Below are 18,966 nucleotides of genomic sequence, written 5' to 3'. Positions count from 1 at the left end.
AGAAAAGATGGATCCCAGGGGGACGAAGACAGGGTCAACATTTTTTTTGAGGGAGAGTTTCACTCTTGTCGCCCAGGCTGGAGTGCAATGACGCAATCTCGGCTCACGTTGCAACCTCCACCTCCCGGGCTCAAGCGATTCTCCTGCCTCAACCTCCCAAGTAGCTGGGGTTACAGGCACCCGCCACCACACCCAGCTAATTTTTTTATTTTTTTTTTTAGTAGAGATGGGGTTTCACCATGTTGGCCAGGCTGGTCTTAAACTCCTAACCTCAGGTGATTCACCGACCTCGGCCTCCCAAAGTGCTGGGATTACAGGTGTGAACCACTTTGCCCAGCCCTCAACATTTCTCAGGCTTCAAAGAAAAGCAGGCCGGTGCAGCAGCTCACGCCTCTAATCCCAGGACGGTAATATTACTTGAGCCCAGGAGTTTAAGACCAGCCTGGGCAACGTGGCAAAATCATCTCTATCAAAAATACAAAAAATTAGCTGGGAATGTTTGTTGTATGTGCCTGTGGTCCCAGCTACTCAGGAGGCTGAGGCAGGAGGGTCGCTTGAGCCCATGAGGTCAAGTACGCAGCGAGGCATGATCATGCCACTCACTCCAGCCTGGGTGACAGAGTGAGACCCTGTCTCAGAAAGGGGAAAAAAGGCAAACAAACACACCCACTAGGAATATGGTTCTAAGTTCAGCTTGATCATCAAGTTTTGTGAAAACATTTTTCCAAGTTTACTCACCTAAATCATGGGTTAAGAAGCATCTAGAAAGTCCAAATTCTGAGGGTAATGATTCACAACAATCTTAGCGCCCAGTAGGGCTATCGGAGGGAAAAGAAAAATCCTCCCCTCCTGGCGCCCAGGGAATCCAGCCCTTTGTGGCTGCAGAGAAGGGAAGCAGTTTCAGCCTCCCCCAGCCTGGCTGGGCCAATACCTCTGCTGGCCAGGAGGGGTCACTGCAGCCCTTCAGGTGAGCAGGGGAGATAAAGCCACCAGGGGCCACCGGGCAACTCACTTCAGTCCCTGGTAATAACCACAAAATGTGAAGTTTTTCCATTTTGCCTTTAGATCCTGAAATAAGAAAGTAATCTATTCCACACATACATATTGTGGGTAGTTGACAAAATTATCTCTAAACTTTCCAAGAAATGATTCGCACTTAAGCTGCACTCCAGCGACGGGGAACACAGGGACTGGAACACGACAGCCCGGCGCACCTAGAAAGCCGGGAGGACTGCGGCGGCCGCCGCCCGCTGCTCCGGCTGCTTTGCAGAGTTAGGGAGGCTTGGTGTGGGGAGCTCCCCAGGGAGAACCTGCCTAGGACAGCCTCGAAGGCCATCAGCAGAGACAGAGGGAGCAGTGTGCGCTGCGGGAACGGCACTGCACATAGATAGATTGCTTAAGCCTGGCTGTGGCACAATGATGTTTACTCTGGTCCCACAGAATCTGGAGGAATGCGAACTCTGTTTACCGAGAGCCTCTCTCCAAACAGAAACCCAGTGCCCCTGCACATTCCTTTGGCTCCTCCAGTCTAATTGTCCCACAGGACACCGTAATAACTAGTTGTTGGAAGGCAAACAAACAGTGTTTTAACTGATGTGCTGCTGTCCAGGGCACTGTGGCCAGGCCGCTCCACCTATCCCCAGCCACTCAAACTGCAGGTCTGCCTGGTGCGGAAGCTGCAGCTGTCCTTGTCTAAGACCAGGTGAGCCCATACAACCTTTCAGACCCCATGAAGTGTGATAGTGACTGCTGCCAGCCCTCGGGAGGGAAAGGCGAGAAGCTGCTTCTAGAGAGGCAAAGGGCAGGGACTAAATCTACTCTCACTCCCCGAAAGGACAGGCTGCCATGCCCTGTAGCCCAGGAAGCTTCTCTCTGTGCAAGGGTCAAGCACCGGAAGATAAAGAGATCAGGCAGTGAGGCCACAAAAGCGGCTCCTGGAGACATTGGGGGATATGGAGAGCTGGCTTTATAAACACACATGATGTGTATTCAAAATCCCCTGCTACTAGGTGACACAAAAATGTTTTAAGTAGATCCAATAAAAATAAAGTTAATTCTTCAAAAAATAAATTGCTAGGGAAAAAACAATCACAAGGTGTAGTCCTTAATTGGACTTCAAGTCAAGTCAAATAATCGAAAAAATTAATTTTAAGGCAAGTGGAATTGTGAACACCATTTAGGTATTTGATGATACTAAGACATTCTTGTTAATTTTTGTTTCAGGAGTGACACTGGTGCTGTTTTGGTTAAGTACACATTTTGGGGGAAGACAGCAGGATATGCACGTTATTTAGAAATACGGACACGTGTGCACATCAGAAGAAACAAGCCAAGAGTGGCTGCCTGGGGGAAGGCGGGGCAGGAAATGGCCGCAGTATTGTTTTACTCTCTACATTTGCACATACTATTCAAATAAAATGAAAAGTAATTAAAATAACTAGGAAAAGCTGCAAGATAAACTACACATTTTTAAAAAATGAGATTTAGCAGAGCACTAAGGTGCCAGGCACTAAGGGAGCCCACGCTGCACACACGAGATGCCGGCACTAGCGCATGTGCCGGCCACATGGGTCCTGGCTCATCTTTGACTCCTCACCGTCCCTTCCCCACAAGCCACCATCCAAAGCAACACAACTACCCACAACATCCAGAACCAGAGAGCAGGGGCCTCGGGAGCCTGACCCCACCCGGAGTGCAGTCCAGGCCCTGAGGGATCCAGGACACAAAAGGTCACTCAGCAAAGACCCCACCTTTAATGGCAGCCACCCCCTGCCCGGACCTCTAGGCGTCAAGACAGACAGTCCAGGGGTACCTCAGGTGACTGGGAGACCCCACTGGTGCCTCTGGTGAAGCGGCAGGCCCCTCCTGGGTGGGCAGAGCAGGTCCTGTTACTCAACTTCCAGAGTCTAGAAGGACGCAGCTCTGTGACCGCAGCACAGGGATGTCAGCGAGGCGTCCAGGCAGCAGCCCACGGTCTGCCTCCACCGACGCCCCACCCTGTGCGCTACAGCCGGCCGGGGCAGCAAGCCAGAGCCACTCTCACGAGCAAACGTGCTCCCCTCCTCCCACGTCTACATCTCCTGCACCAGTGTGCTCAGCTTGGAGGGGCTCAATCTGCCTTTCTGCCCCCTCATCCCTGAGCCCTTGCCCCAGGGCTTCTTCAGGACCCCCCGGGAAGGGAGAGCAGAAGGGGACGACAGGCTGCCACTGCCGACCCCAGCACAGGCGCCTTGGGACTTAGTGGAGTGGGTACCAGATGGAAAGTGAACAGACTGCCTAATTTAGCATCCAGCTTCTAACTTTGAGGACAGCTGCCATACCCCTGAAGATGCTGCTCTGTGTTTAACTGAGAAAGGGATCAAAGAGCCCTCTGGAAGCTCTGGTTGAGTCAGAACCACCACCTGCCCCACCTGTGAACTCTCGGGAAAACCGTGCTGAGAGGTGATGCTAGAGACAGCACCTGTCTGTCCTCAGAAGAAGTTCTTGATCAGTGGAGTCACCATCTTCACCCACAGCTTCACCTGGCGACTCGGCTGCTCGAAGGTGGCAGAGGACACCACACCTGACCTCAGGTAGAGCTGCTCTTGCTCCTGAGGAAGAGGAACAGACAGGAATAGTGAGGAGTCCCCTCCAGCACCACAGCACATGGCCGGCTGGCCCCAGCCCAGCCCCTCAGGCCAGCCCGGAAAACCCTGACTTCCCATGTCTACCTGGCCCAGAGATTCCCAGGGTGCTCTGGTGGCAGGCAAGGCCAGGCCCTACAAGTTGCCACTGTCAAACATTCCTTAGAAAAGCTAAGAAGCCGTGTTCCTAAAGACTTTTAAGGGCTGGGCACAGTGGCTAAAGCCTATAATCCCAACACTTCTGGAGGCCGAGACAGGAGGATCGCTTGAGCTCAGGAGTCTGAGGCCACCCTGGGCAACACAGGGAAGACATCATCTCTATGAAAAAATTCTAAAAATTAGCCGGGTATGGTGGTGTGTGCCTGTAGCCCCAGCAACTTGGGAGGCTGAGGCAGGCAAGGGTTTCAGCCCGGGAGGTCAAAGCTGCATGAGCTGTGATGGTGCCACTGCAATCCAGCCTGGGTGGCAAAGTGAGACCTTGTCTCAAAAAAAAAAACCAAAAGGCTTTTAAGACCAAGACGTGTAAAGGACTCTAAATTTCTTCAATTTAGAGTTGAAGAAATATAACTGGTGGAAAAAATATTTTAAATGTTCACCCTCACTAAACGAGGTAATGCAAATTAAAATGAGGTATTTTTTAAATGAGACACAGTTTTTCTTCTATCAAATTGGCACAAAGCCAATTTGTGCCAATGACATCTGTGATGTCATTATCCCCCACACTGATGAACGCTTAGTGCTGAGGGCAAGGGGGACAAGTCATCCTCTAGAGTGAGCTCTGGCAACAAGTATCAAGAACCTTATAAAGCTCCCTTTGCAAGAGCTTACCACAAGAAAATCACTGTGCGCTAAGATTTTTATATACAGATATTTATCACAATATTTATAACAAGGAAAAACTGGAAACCACCTAAATGTCCAACAGTCAACTTATTAACAACTCATATGACAAACCAGCATTCACCACGAACTTATTAACAACTCATATGACAAACCAGTTTTTGCCACGAGAAGAATGTTGACCTAATCATATGGGAAAGTGCCCAGAATCGGCAGGCAAAGGAAGCTGGACACGAAATACACGCACACGACAGAATCGTCATCTGATGCTTAAAGCTGTGCCTCCATGCGCTGTACACAGAAGGCAGGCAGCCAATCATCACAATGGCTTCAGTGGTTTTCCCTACAGAAAGGGTTAGTTTCTTTCCGTTTTTCTTAATTTTTATAGTGAACACTTGTTAATTTCATATTTAAAAACAGGTTTAAAAACATTTATATATGCGGCCGGGCGCGGTGGCTCACACCTGTAATCCCAGCACTTTGGGAGGCCAAGGTGGGAGGATCACTTGAGGTCAGGAGTTCGAGACCAGCCTGGCCAACGTGATTAAACCCCATCTCTACCAAAAATACAAATATTAGCCGGGCGTGATGGCGTGCACCCATAATCCCAGCTACTCGGGAGGCTGAGGCAGGAGAATCGCTTGAACCTGGGAGGCGGAGGTTACAGTGAGCCGAGATCGCACCACTGCACTCCAGCCTGGACGACAGAACAAGACTCCATTAAAAAAAAAAAAAAAAAAAATTTATATATGCTTTGTCCGAAATGGTGTTTGGGATCTTTGAAAAGCTTCTCTTGTAAGAGTCTACCCTCCAAGTGCTCTCTCCTCAGTGGGGCGCCTGGCAGCGCTCACACAGTCGCACCGCGACTCTAGCCCTCTCTCCTCCACTGAGTCTCCAGCGCTCTCCACCATAATGTCCGGGCCATACCTACATCCACACCGCCGTGAGGACCACAGGTGATGACCACAGAAGCACAGTGCCAACCGCAGGACAGTAGCAGCGGTGGCCTGTGCCACTCAAAGTGGCACACTCCCTGCTCAGGAAGCCGGGAGGGAGGACACAGCCCTGGCAACTCCTCTGCCCCGGGGGGTCAGGAAGGGGTCACCCCACACTCCAGAACCCTACAGAATGTGGCCTTGGCTTTTCCCATCAAGAGCTGGGGAAGGCCAGGCCCCAACTTCATTATCCCCTGCCCCCGTCCCATGCTCAGTGGGCCCCATCGTGGGTCCATGCCACACTCCCAACTGAGCAGCCCCGCAGCGCCACGTGTCACAGACATGGGGCCTCCTAATTGCTGCTGAGGTCCCAATCCCTGGCTGGACGTGCCTGATGGAAGAGCCAGCTCTGGTCTCAGGGGGCTGGTTTGCAGGAGTCTCCACAGACCTGGCTCCAGCTTTGTGTCTTCAAATGAATACCCGGCCAAGATTGCAACTAAATTACCAGAAACACTTAGGTTTCCTCACAGACTCCACAACAGGGATGGAGAAGGAAGTCAGCTGACGAGGTTACGACGCTGTTCGAGGGAGTCTTTCTTGGGTCACAAGTGGTAAACTGTGTTCCCTGAACAAAACCAGGAAGCTTTCAGTGTTTATTGTATGTACTAAGTGGAGGGAGGGGCTTCAGATTCTGATAAAAATATCTCCCCATTCCCAGTGCCCAATGTGACATGAATAGGAGGGCCCCTCCCTGAATTCCCAAGCAGGTCTCCAGAGACAGCTTCAGAGAGCAGGGAGCCCACGGTGGCTGGGGCTTTAGGGACTTTCTGGGTTATGGGGAGGCTAGAGGCTGGGCAGTCCCAGCAGGATTTGGCATCTAGGGACCGGGCACTGTAGGGCTCAGGAGAGCAGCTGCCATCCCAGTATATAAGCATAGGTGGAATTATCTGGAAACATATTTCTGCGTTTCACAGGCAGAGAAATCAGTCTATTCCTAAAGAATGGAAGAGCTACAGTAGCAGACCTACCACCCTCCCACAGGCAAAAGCCCCTGAGATTCAGGTTTGGGAAGAAAAAGAAAATATCCCAAATATGTCATTTGAGAAAGCAGCTGCTAACCACAAGCGGCCCCAGCTTTTCTCAAGATCCAGGATGTGGGTTCACTGCCCTTACTAGGACAGTGGGGGAGGACGGTCAGTACCAGGACCCCAGGCACAGGCCTGGAGGACTTGCTCCCCCAAGCAACTCAGATCCACGCAGAACCCATCCTGGCCCCTGGCCAAAGTCACCAAGGACTCTCTACCGCCCTGGCGCAGAGCTACACTGGAAGTCTCTGCGAACGGCTCTCTGCAATTGAAGCACAAGTCCAGGAAAGCCCGCTGTTGAAAGCTGCAGGCTCAGGTCTTTCCCACTAGCCTGGCTCCAAGGCCAGCTTGTCACCCTATTACTGGAATCTCTCAGCTTGTGGGGGCTTCCTCAGTCATTTGCTGTAAACCTCACTGTAGGAAGAAACCTGAGCAAACCCATTACCCCACTGGCCCACCCAGAGTATGACCGCTTCACTTCCTCTTGCGCCTGTCGTGGTCGTGAAGCCTTTCCTGGCACCAAGGCCCCAATCAGTCAGTCACTGACAAGATTCCCAGGCTGCAGGAGGACAGATCCCAGGGAACACATCAGTGACCATTTCCTCGTCCATCAACAAAGGCTCTGACAATTTTGCAACAGTTATTCCCAAACCCTGGAGCATAAAAGCTTCACAAAGTTACCGTCCGATGCCTCTGGGCTCTGGCCTGCGGCAGTGTTATCTGCATCTCCGGGAATGGAAAAGGGAAGTTGGTGCCTTCCATGGAAAAGTGTTATTGCAAAGGTCATGAATTCATGAGCCCAAGGCACCATTGAGGTCTCAGACAAAAGGGTAACACGCTCCCATTTCAAGTCTATCCACACTGTCGCAGGTCATCAAATAGAGGGTCATCCCGAAGCATTCACCAACTCCTGGTAACCTTCTTTTATCTCCCTCAAAGAGAAAATGGGCTACTATTATCAAAAGAGGGCCGAAACCACTGTTGAACCCTTTTATTTTTTGAGACAGAGTTTCGCTCTTGTTGCCCAGGCTGGAGTGCAATGGCACGATCTTGGCTCACTGCAACCCCTGCTTCCTAGGTTCAAGCGATTCTCCTGCCTCAGCCTCCCGAGTAGCTGGGATTACAGGCACCCGCCACCATGCCCGGCTACTTTCTTGCATTTTTAGTAAAGGTGGGGTTTCACTATGTTGGCCAGGCTGGTCTTGAACTCCTGACCTCAGGCGACCCACCTGCCTCGACCTCCCAAAGTGCTGGGATTACAGGCGTGAGCCACCACACCCAGCCCCAATGCCGAACCTTTAACAGTTGACCCTCTGTCTTAAAAGGGAAAGGTCCCAGGGAGAAAATGGTGGTCTCCCCTAGTGCAGAGAAAGAAAAAGTCCCCAGGACGTGGGGTGCAAAGCGTCTGGGAAGTCACAGACATGATCTTCCAAGGCTCAGCCACCCATCACTGCACTCTTGGAGACCCAGAGTCTTTCTTGCTCTGCTCTGAGTCTCACTCATTGCCTCAGGAAACAGCTCTCAGGGCAGCCCCACAGCACGGGCGAGCCTGGGCCCCCAGCCACACCCTCAGCGCCCTGGGAAATCCCACTTGCTGCGACCAACCTGGTGAAGCTGCTGCTGCAGGGCCTGGTTCTCCGTCACGATCGCAATCTGGGCCTCCAGGTCCCGGTGAACTGACCTGTACCCAAAATTAGGAGAGCCAATCAGCGTGAGACAGGGCAGGCTGCTCCCTGCCAGGTACAGCCAGAGGCCTGCGGGGAAAAGGAAACGTGCAGACAGGAAATGAGCACAGCATCTACCAAAGTCCTCTCCACACGCTGCTGCAATCTAAGAGAAAGGCGGCCCGCCCTGGGTGCCTGGACACGAAGGGCTGCTGCAGAGCGGCGGACAGGCCACACCAGGACTCACTCTTCCACCCCCACCCCGGCGCGGCAGGAAGCAGGGACCCAGGATCAGGGCGCAGCCTCAGCTCAACTGCTGGTCTTTGCTTTCACCATTCACACTGTGGCCTTGTGTCCCAAGCAGGACGAGAAGCAGGCCTTCCCAGAGGGAACATGGTGACGCCACCTGCAGGCCTGCTCTCATACACCCCTGCCCAGCTGCCCACTGAGCCTCTCCCCAGAGAGCTCAGGGCCTCGAACCCCACTCTGAACTGCCTCTGCACATCCAGACCTGCTGACACTGCCTGCTAAGCTCAGAGCCTGCACTGGCCATCCCTTCCTGTGAGCGCTGAAAATCAGCTCACGCGTGCTTCTCAGAAGCAGCCACCTCAGCGCGCAACATGGCAGATGGTGAAGGACAACCACGCGACCCAAGCCAGCAGATGTGGGGTTGTCACGCGGGGTGGCAAAAGTGGCTGTTAAGAACAGGTCTGCCTTGAAGGCTGGCTGCTTTACAGGTCCTGGGTAGGCCGTCTGTGCCCTTCTGACTGAGGAACATGTAGTGAGTCTCCCTGACCCAGCCTCCCTATTTCAAGTTGCTGATGCACCAAAACCCTGTGAGGACAAAGGGGGTCCAGGCCTGGGACCTCTGCCATCACTGCCCACAGGGCCCAGGGACTTCCTGGCTGGAAAAGGCAATGGAGGAGAAAGCTAAAGGGCCCTGTAAGTTTCTGTCACACCCAGAGAACAATATCCCCCTTTTTGCTGGGAAATGAGCCAGTCAGTATTACAGCTGGAGAAAAAGCAGGGCACGGGGTGCCACTGTGTGGCAGGGGGGGCCACACTACGGGGCCATTTCTGTAACAAGGCCACAGGCGTCCTCAGAATACTGACGTGTTACCTGAGATGACAAGCACAGTTTTGCACCCCGTTCCACAACTTCCCGAGGTCCAGGGCCGACTCCCGCAGCCCAGCACCCATCAGAACTACTTCTAAAAAGACTGTTACCAAGACCTAGCATCCCAAGGACACGTGCTGCCTGAGACGCCCTTCCTCCCACAGGGCACCCAGGCTCGGCCTGAGCTCAAGACTTCTCTCCGTGCTGCCCTTCACCGGCACCAAGAATGCTTCCTGCCTGATGTCAGTGTGAGCAGGTGTGAGTGGGGGTGAGAAGGTAATGAGAGTGAGCAGGTGTGAGGGAGGGGGAGCAGGTGTGAGCAAGAGCGAGTGGCTGTGGGCAAGAGCAAGCAGGTGTGATCAAGTTTAAGTGGTGTGAGCAGCTGTGAGTGAGGGCAAGCAGGTGGCCACGGGCTCCTCTGGGGTGCCCTGCACTCATCCCAGCATCCCTGAGTTGCCCCTCCCCATGGGGTGTCAAGTTCTCCCCCACTGACACGCCCCTTTCAAAGGACCCACACGATTGTCATGGGCGAGTCAACACAGTACGTAACATACACCAGGCTCCTAAAATAGAAGACGGTTTCCTAATCTTCACTCAGAGCAAGAGCATTTCCAAGAACATCTTGGGTAAGAGGTGACGAGGCCCTACGCCTGTTCCTGTAATGGGCTCGTCTCCACCCCTCCAAGGGCCACATCAAAGCCACTTGCTGGCCTGTGTGCATTGTGCCATAAACAGTACCGCTCCGCTGGGCCACTGGCCGTGCAGGCCGTTCACAGGACCACAGGTGTGGGCAGGCTGCCCCCTTCCCCTGGCGGCTCTGATCCAGATGGCTCACGCTGCCCAGGTTGGTCCAAGCCGAACAGCACTCGTGGCCCCTCGTACACAGAGCCCCCCTCCCACTCCCTCTTCCCCAGAGCATGGAGCTGGCAAGACAAGGTGCAAGGCAGGCGTCCGCCAGCCTCAGACCTGAGACAGGAGCTTCCTCCCACCTGCCGTTGCTCATTCCAACTTTTCTGATGACAAGATCAGCCTCTTAAAACACTGGGTCTGTTCAGTGTGGCTTGTCCAGCTGGCTCTCCTGAGCCCACTGAGGGAAGAGTGACGGTGATGAGTAGGAAGGCCACACGCCCACATGGGTGACGAGGGTCAGGCTGCTCTGTGTCACGCCACCATGACTCGGTGTCCACCCCACAGCTCCTAGACCACAGAATCTGGTGGGGAAGGTTGGAGGTGCGTGGTTCTACACATGCTTTTTATTTGCCAAATCCACCTAAGCACTGGCTCGGTTCTTTATGAGGCCACCTAGAGGCCAGCGCTGAGGCAGACAGGCCACCTCCAGTGCACAACTTCATCATACGCACAACCGCTTCTCCATCTATTGCTCATTCCTGACCCCAAGATAGACTGTATACGTATCTGTAGACAGTCTCTATGTCTATCTATGTTTCCCATATAGAAAGAATAAGGGTTTTTCAGCAGGTGAGTGCTCAGGATTTGAGAGGTAGCTCACGTTTTCAACGTACCTGAGACTGCCCATCAACTTCCCCGCCAGAATTATTTGCACTGCAATCTTTCTCCATCAGAAAGAAAATAACGACCACAGGCCAGTCTGATGCCCTCTGGGGAGCCCTAAGGAGACAGCATGAGTCAAGCACCTGCCAGGTCCAGAGATGCCACGGGGTGCTGCTGTGAGATGCCCACACCGCAGCATGCCCCACAGGCCAGGGCAGCTGGGAACAATGGTTTTTCAAGATTTCAGCTCACAAGTCAGTTTTAGCCATTGGTCTGTGCCCTGAGGACAACTGGGAAGTTTCCAACGGGGGAAGGGGAATCTAAAAGCCCTTATAGAGGTCAAGGCTGCAGTGAGCTAAGATTACCCCCACTGCACTCCAGCCTGGGCAAGAGAGAAACCCTATCTCAAAAAAAAAAAAAAAAAAAAAAAAGCAGGAGCCCTTTAGTTCTGCTTCATCTCCCTCGCTCTAGGCCTGAGCGGTCTGGAGCTCCGGTCAGACCCGCACCACCAGTCAGGATGTCAGGCTGTGTATACACAGGGCTAAGACTATCAGGCCTGGGACTCGCTGTCGGGAAATCTGTTTCCCAGTCCAAGGCTGTAAACTGGTTATCACGCCCGACTCTTCATCCCAGGGCCTGACCTTTGGGCCTGACATCTTTACTATTCCAGGAACCATCAGATTAGGGAGACTTGCAGCAGGAACGACAGCCTGGGGAGGGAGGAAGCAGCCCTCTGCGGACCAAGTGCTTTTGGGAAGGGACTGACTGCTGGCAGTTCATGGGGCAGAGAGAAATGCTGCAGCCCTGGGTGCCAGAGAGGGCAGGGTGCAGGGGAAGCAGAGGCGGCTGCTACTCCACACTCACTCACTATAAATCAAGTGTCGCGGGGACACCAGAGGAGGACGTGGACTGGAGTTGGGACTGCTGCTGCCTCCCAGCTCTGGGCCTCCTCTTCAGAAAGGACGCCTGCCCCTGCTCTTCTGCACAGTCATACTGCCCCGCGGAAGGCTGATCCAGGCCTCGGCACTCCTGGCCTCCATGGCAGCGCTCCCTCAGCACTCGCACCGTGGCTTCTGAGCCCTTTCCAATAGGCCCTGCCCACCCTCCAATCTCAGTGCCCACCACTCCCAGCGCCCCTGCTGTTCTGCAAGCCCCATGTGGTCGAGGGGGCTCCTCATTTCTCTCCCCTCTGCCAGGACACTCCGGCCCCAGACGGTGGCATGGATGCTCCCTCTTCACTCAGGCCAACTGCCCGAGTGTCTACTCCTCAGAGAGGCCCTCCCTGAGCCCCCTTGTAACAGATCCTGCAGCAGCCTGGAGCCTTCTCTTGCTCTGCTCTTCGTAGCTCGTTCCCTGATATTTGTAGAGACGCATCTGCTTATTATCTGCTTTCCATCAAAGTATAAGCCTTAGGAGGGCAGGGAGTTAGTCTGTCTGGTACCCAGTGATCCAATCCCAATGTCCCGAATGATGCCTGGGACACAGCTGGTATTTGTTAAATATCTGTTTGAATAAAATAAACAAACTGAGAGTAATAATGTCTCTCCCAAAAAAGGTCAAATTAAGTGTAAAAACTCTGACGGCCAGGCGCAGTGGCTCACCCCCGTAATCCCAGGACTTTGGGGGGCCAAGGCGGGCAGATCACAAGGTCAGGAGTTCAAAACCAGCCTGGCCATCATGGTGAAACCCCATCTCTACTAAAAATACAAAAATAAGCTGGGCATTCTGGTGCGTGCCTGTAATCCCAGCTACTGGGGAGGCTGAAGCAGAAGAATGGCTTAAACCCAGGAGGCGGAGGTTGCAGTGAGCCGAGACCATGCCACTGCACTCCAGCCTGGGTGACAGAGCAAGACTCCGTCCCCAAAAAAAAAAAAAAAAAAAAGCTCTGAAGTTTTGGTTTTATTTTATTTTATTTTGAGACAGAGTTTCGTCTTGTCACCCAGGCTGGAGTGCAATGGCGCGATCTTGGCTCACTGCAACCTCCGGCTCCTGGGTTCAAGCGATTCTCCCACCTCAGCCTCCTGAGTAGCTGAGATTACAGGCGGCTGTAACCATGCCCAGCTAATTTTTATATTTTTAGTAGAGACGGGGTTTCACCATGTTGGCCAGGCTGGGTCTCAAACTCCTGACCTCAGGTGATCCACCCGCCTCTGCCTCCCAAAGTGCTGGGATTACAGACGTAAGCCACAACTGCGCCTGGCCTATTTTGTTTTTTTGTTTTGTTTTGTTTTTGAGACGGAGTCTCGCCCACACTGGGGTGCAGTGGCACGAGCTCAGCTCACTGCAACCTCCGTCTCCCAGGTTCAAGTGATTCTCATGCCTCAACCTCCCGAGTAGCCGGGATTACAGACATGCACCACCACACCCGGCTAATTTTTGTATTTTTAGTAGAGACACAGTTTCACTATGTTGGCCAGACTGGTCTCAAACTTCTGGCCTCAGGTGATCCGCCTACCTTGGCCTCCCAAAGTGCTGGGATTATAGGTGTGAGCCACCGCGCCAGGCCTTTGCAGGTCTAAGGCAGAAGTGTATGAACATTTTAAGAGTACATGCATGAACACGTACCCCTCCCTCAAGCGCTCCCACAGTATTCTGCAATAAATCTCACAGGGTTCTCAAGACTCCAGTAAAAACACGGAGGGGACAGAAGACATCACAGACTTATCCTTACAGGATAAGCGCTCGCCTGCTCTGACATTAGTACAGCTCTGAGAAACTGTAAGGGCCCACAGGCTGGTGTGTGTGCTCAGCCTGAAGCGAGCAATTTGCACGGGCACAGCACCCCTACCACACCCACTGGGTGCCCAGGGGAGAGCCGCCCCACGTGTGGCCTAGGCAAACAGGGTGGGGCTGCCCGCCTCTCACCATCAGTTCACCTTTGGGCAGAACGCCAATTGGCCTATCAGGAAGGCAATAAAAATAGTGACATTCTCACAACCATTAACAGATTTCCCTGTCAGCGTGAGCCAGAAATCTCTTAATCCAACACCTGCTCCGCCCTAGCCACCCACATTGTGTTGTTAGTGCTAGAATACTGCGTCCAGAAGAAATGGAAGTCAGCATGTTAAAACTCACTTTCTGATCTTCCTCATGAAATGCACGCCGGAGGGCAGAGCCCATGTCCCAGCAGATGGACACAGCCTGGCTCAGCACAGCGTGGTTCCTGCCTGAATGTGATAATGGGATGGGCACCACTCACTCTGTCCCTCACCTCCATGGAGCAGAAAGATGAAGAGAGACATAAGAACTAGCTTGACACGGTTCATACTCAGCCTCCCCTGCACTGCCTCTCGAGACCTCGAAGCGAGCTTACTGGCAACCCAGCAGATACCACACTTTCAACGGCTGACAAGGCCGGGCTGCTCCTGCCTGTACCCCACCCCCGATCAGGACCAGGCTTGGGAAGGAAAGCTCAGCACCCATCCAGATGTGTCTGCGGCAGCACGAGGCACTTCCCGTTAAGAGTCCAAATTCTACCCCCAGCTCCCAGAACCTTGTCCCACCACACCTACTGGGCGAGGAGCGAGGGCCAGGCAACAGGAAACTGACAACCATGAATCAGAGGAACTGCCACCTGCCTGAGATCCAACCCAGATGCCCACTCAGCCCCACCTCCCAAAGCCAAGGCGATGCAGGTGAAGCGGCCTGGCAGCACCTTCCTTCACGACCGAATCAGCGCAACAGAACTACAGGGAGCAAGGCCAGAGACACAGCACCAAGGGATCCAAGACCCCCACCCCACTCCCTTCTGCCAATCTATTCGCTCAGGGACGCGCAGCAGCCCTCGGCCCCCAGCGTGATTTCAACCTCCACGCGCCCCACCAGGGTGCCTCACCTGGCCTAGGAACCATACGGTTATTTTACAGAAAGTCAAACATCAGCCCTGTTCCCCGTGTCCTCCTGACAATCTAGAGCCATCCCCCGACTGCACAGGAAGGAGGTTAAGCCAGGCCCCTCAGCTGTGGCCACAGGTAAATGTGGACTCAGAACCAGGCTTCTAGACTTCAAGTCTAGTAATCCCTATGCCAAATCACACTTGCATGGCTTCTCCTGAGTATTCTGAATAGGCACCCTTTACAAAAATCCAAATAAGAATGAAATAGATAAACCATATTGCAAAAGAAGTCTCTAGTGCATGCCTTTAAATAGTTGAATGTTCCTCTGGTTCTTAGAAACAGCTCAATTTATTGAAATGTGATAGAGATACATGATAGACTGATTGATTGATAGATAAAATATGTTAAGAAATCAGCATAGTATGCAAAAGAGGTGTATCAGGCTGTTGAACGATCGGCAAATGGTTATCACACAAGAATCTTTCCAACAAGGCATCTAAGCAACTGCCAGACAGTCCTGGCAATACTTGACAACACAGAAAACCCTAAAGAATAAAGGCCAGCCCTCTGAATTTTCTGTCACCAGACTGCACTGAAATCCACTGGCAGCTGCTGAGCCACGGGGTCATTTCACATGAGAAGGTGCCTCTTCCCCCCACGCTGCTCTTCCTTGCATCACCACACTCATGGGGCCACCAGCAAGTTCAACACAGTCACTCCGTGAAGCCTCTTGTTGCCTGGCTCCCAGAGAGTGCCGTGCTGACAGCAGAGTGCTGTCTGAGGGGCAAGGATCTAGAATCCACAGAGTCCTGGCTACCTGTCTCTGCCCAAGGGCTTCTGGGAGCAGGAGGAGCTGAGATCAGCCCAGGCCTGTCCTACAGGACCTGAGTAAGGGAGTGGAGGTATCAGTGCATAGCCACCGGCAGGAATTTTCTGGGGCCCAAACACAGACACACCCAAGGAGGCACAGAGCCTGTACCCAGCAAGTGCCGTGCAAAGGGCAGACAGTCAGGAAATGAATGGTCCACTGGGCCAGCCATCGAAATCCACAAGCACCCTGCGGCTGCCCACTCATCTCTCACCTGACACACGCTGCCCTGGAGGAAGTGACCATCAAAAGATGGGCCTGAAGAGGTGCTGACTTAAGATCCCACTGGGGACACAACCACTGAGCAGGGAAGGACCCTCGCCTCTCACTTCAGCATCAAGTGACCTCTGACCTCTGGTTCCTGGCTTTAGGGTGAAGCCCCTCTGCTCAGCAGCAGCCCCCTCCACGTACCATCCATCCCTCACCCACCTCTGCCAACTCTCCCCCAATCCCATCCCCCACATGGGCACGTGCCCTAGGATCCAGCTGTAAGATCATCCCCAATTTCCCACTCATCCAGCACCCCTGGGTTGCAGGGCACCCCCCGCCCCGACCCAACACCACCCGCACCAGGGCAGGAGAGAGGGAGTGGCAGAAGCACATCAGTCCGGGAAAAGGCAAGACGCACCGGAAAAGCAGGTTGGGTGTTTCTGTTTCAGCGGTAACTGGGGAGTCAGCTCACGTTTATCAAAGCCACTTCAGGGAAATAACCCGTGGCAGAGTCAGAAGCCACAGGCCAGGAGCCTCCCACCCTCCAGGCTGAGTTAAGGGGCCTCCATCGTTCCAGCACAGTGCAGTTGAGGAGAGCGACGCGTAGCCACTCCTCTGCACCTCTCCAGCACACGACAGTGTGGGTCTGAGGCCTCCGCAAAGGTCAAAGCTGCCCCACTGGCCAACTCTTTCAATACCCCATCCCTGGGTACTGCTGTTATTCCCAGAAGTAACGCCAATCCAAAAATACTTTCCACATCCGCCACGGGCTGGGGCCACCTGCCCTGAGACACTGACCACCAGCCTGGTTCAGCCACAACACATGCCAGGATGGGCCCTGCAGGACAGTGTGGCAGTCACTTCCCGCACCAAACAATGCCACCTGCCTAGACAGGCCTGTGGGCCTCAAAGCAGCACGTGGGATGCCCTGGACATGCCAGAAGCTTCCCATTCCAAGCTGGGACAGTGGTTCTTAAGGCTAGGCTAGGCATCAGAATCTCCTAGGGGCGTTTTTTAAACACCATGGTGGGTTCAATCCCCACAGAGCTGGATGAAGGTCTAGGGGAACCTGGGCTTCAGTATTTTTTTTTCTTTTTTTGAGACAGAGTCTCGCTCTGTTGCCCAGGCTGGAATGCAGTGGCACGATCTCAGCTCACTGCAAGCTCCACCTCCCGGGTTCACGCCATTCTCCTGCCTCAGCCTCCCAAGTAGCTGGGACTACAGGCGCCCGCCACCACGCCCGGCTAATTTTTTCTATTTTTTTAGTAGAAACAGGGTTTCACCGTGGTAGCCAGGATGGTCTGGATCTCCTGACCTCATGATCTGCCTGCCTCAGCCTCCCAAAGTGCTGGGATTACAGGTGTGAGCCACCATGCCTGGCCGGCTTCAGTATTTCTTACAACGCATCCCCCAGTTGAAAAACATTGGTTTAAAGAAAACAAAAACAAAAACAAACCACCTGAGCACCGGAAGATGCCTCGAGTCTCAACAACACAGCTGTGTGCCTACAGCAGTCCACAGCCTAGATTCCCCATCCATGGAGGCCCCCCACTCACTCAGCTCTTCCGAAAGCCACTAGGACCAGGACAAGAGAAGGAGCAAAACAGGCCTCTGGACTGCCCAGGGAGAAGCCAGAAAAGCCATGGGATGTACTCATGGTGCAGGGGCCTCCAGGCATCATTTCCCCTTCTCTAGACAGACTAGCCCCAGGATTGGGGGTCCCCAGTGTCAGAAAGGAGTTATGGTCCCGCTGCTAGAGGCGGGCACCCCCCCAGCATTAAGAGGCCATGCAGTAAGCCCACTGCTAAGCACAAGGTTTCCAGCATGTTGTACCCATGTCTTGGAGAGCTGCCCCTGGGATTCTGCCCCATTTCGGCTGCTCCGCCAGATGCCTGAGAGGGATAAACATGCATTGCAGAGTGTGACCCTCTTCCTACCACCCCCACCAGCAAGACTGTGCACAGAGCCTCCATTTCCTCAGCTATGGGGAAAAAAGGCAGACATTGGCATATAGGGAAAAAAACAATAGCAATAGTGAGGAAAAGACAGGAAAACTGGGCTGCTGATGCCAAAACAAATGATCCCTAATGAATCTTCTTTCTCCCTGAGAAAGGCATTGCCAGCCGGGCGCAGTGGCTCACGCCTGTAATCCCAGCACTGTGGAAGGCCGAGACAAGTGGCTCACAAGGTCAGGCATTCGAGACCAGCCTGGCCAACATGGTGGAACCCCATCTCTACTAAAAATACAAAAATTAGCCAGGTGTAATGGTGCATGCCTGTAATCTCAGCTACTAGGGAGGCTGAGGCACAAGAATCATTTGAACCCGGGAGGCGGAGGTAGCAGTGAGCCGAGATCGTGCCACTGCACTCCAGCCTGGGCAACAGAGCAAGACTCTGTCTCAAAAAAAAAAAAAAAGTTGCCAACAAGCAGGAACTCTGACAATCAAGACGAGGCTAAGGGCCGGGCGTGGTGGCTCACGCCTGTAATCTCAGCACTTTGGGAGGCCACGGCGGGTGGATCACCTCAAGTCAGGAGTTCAAGGCCAGCCTGACCAACATGGAGAAACCCAATCTCTACTAAAAATAAAAAATTAGTCAGGCGTGGTGGTACAGGCCTGTAATCCCAGCTACTCGGAAGGCTGAGGCAGGAGAATCGCTTGAACCCAGGAGGAGGAGGTTGCAGTGAGCCAAGATCGCACCATTTCACTCCAGCCTGAGGGACAAGAGTGACACTCCATCTCACGGCTAAGGCATGTTCCTCTCCATCTCTTAGGAGAGGTTATGTCACCACATCTTTACGACAGCCACCAAATAATGTGACCATATACAGTCTTTGATGCATAAAAGAGACGGATTTTACACAACTGAAATTCACTTCTTGGGAGGCAAGGCAGGCAGACCACTTGAGCTCCGGAGTTCAAAACCAGCCTGGGCAACATGGTAAAATCCCATCTCTACAAAAATACGAAAATTAGCCAGACATGGTGGCACGCGCCTGTAGTCCCAGCTACTCAGGAGGCTAAGGTGGGAGGACTGCTTGAACCGGGAAGTGGAGGTTGCGGTGAACTGAGATCATGCTACTGCAGTCCAGCCTGGGAAACAGAGCAAGACTGTCACACACACACACACAAAATTCCCTTGAGGAGATGAATGCTCTCCTCTCCCCAAGTCATGGGACAGCTATGATGTGCCTGCAAGGGCTGCTGGGAAGGTAAGAAGGGAGAAGTACAGCACTCTAACAGGCAGGCGCCAGGGCTCCCCACCCCCTGCTCATGC

General features: G+C 53.3%; 1 protein-coding gene across 7 annotated transcripts in view; it reads right to left on the bottom strand.

Moving 5' to 3' along the window:
- PGS1 (phosphatidylglycerophosphate synthase 1) overlaps positions 1-18,966 on the bottom strand; it is a 45,094-nt gene that overhangs the window by 1,526 nt on the left and 24,602 nt on the right. For 4 of the 7 annotated variants that reach the window (XM_009433238.4, NM_001279852.1, XM_063798048.1 and 1 more), the window contains 2 exon segments: positions 8,089-8,237; positions 3,461-3,590 (listed from right to left, as the gene is read on the bottom strand). In XM_009433238.4, coding sequence (XP_009431513.2) covers positions 3,471-3,590; positions 8,089-8,237 — 269 coding nt within the window. In that variant the 3' untranslated portion in view covers positions 3,461-3,470. 7 annotated transcript variants of the gene reach the window in all.

The sequence above is a fragment of the Pan troglodytes genome, chromosome 19 (assembly GCF_028858775.2).
Source record: "Pan troglodytes isolate AG18354 chromosome 19, NHGRI_mPanTro3-v2.0_pri, whole genome shotgun sequence".
Taxonomy (NCBI): domain Eukaryota; kingdom Metazoa; phylum Chordata; class Mammalia; order Primates; family Hominidae; genus Pan; species Pan troglodytes.
Note: the sequence above shows the minus strand (reverse complement) of the source record. Positions and strands in the feature narration are given on the sequence as shown.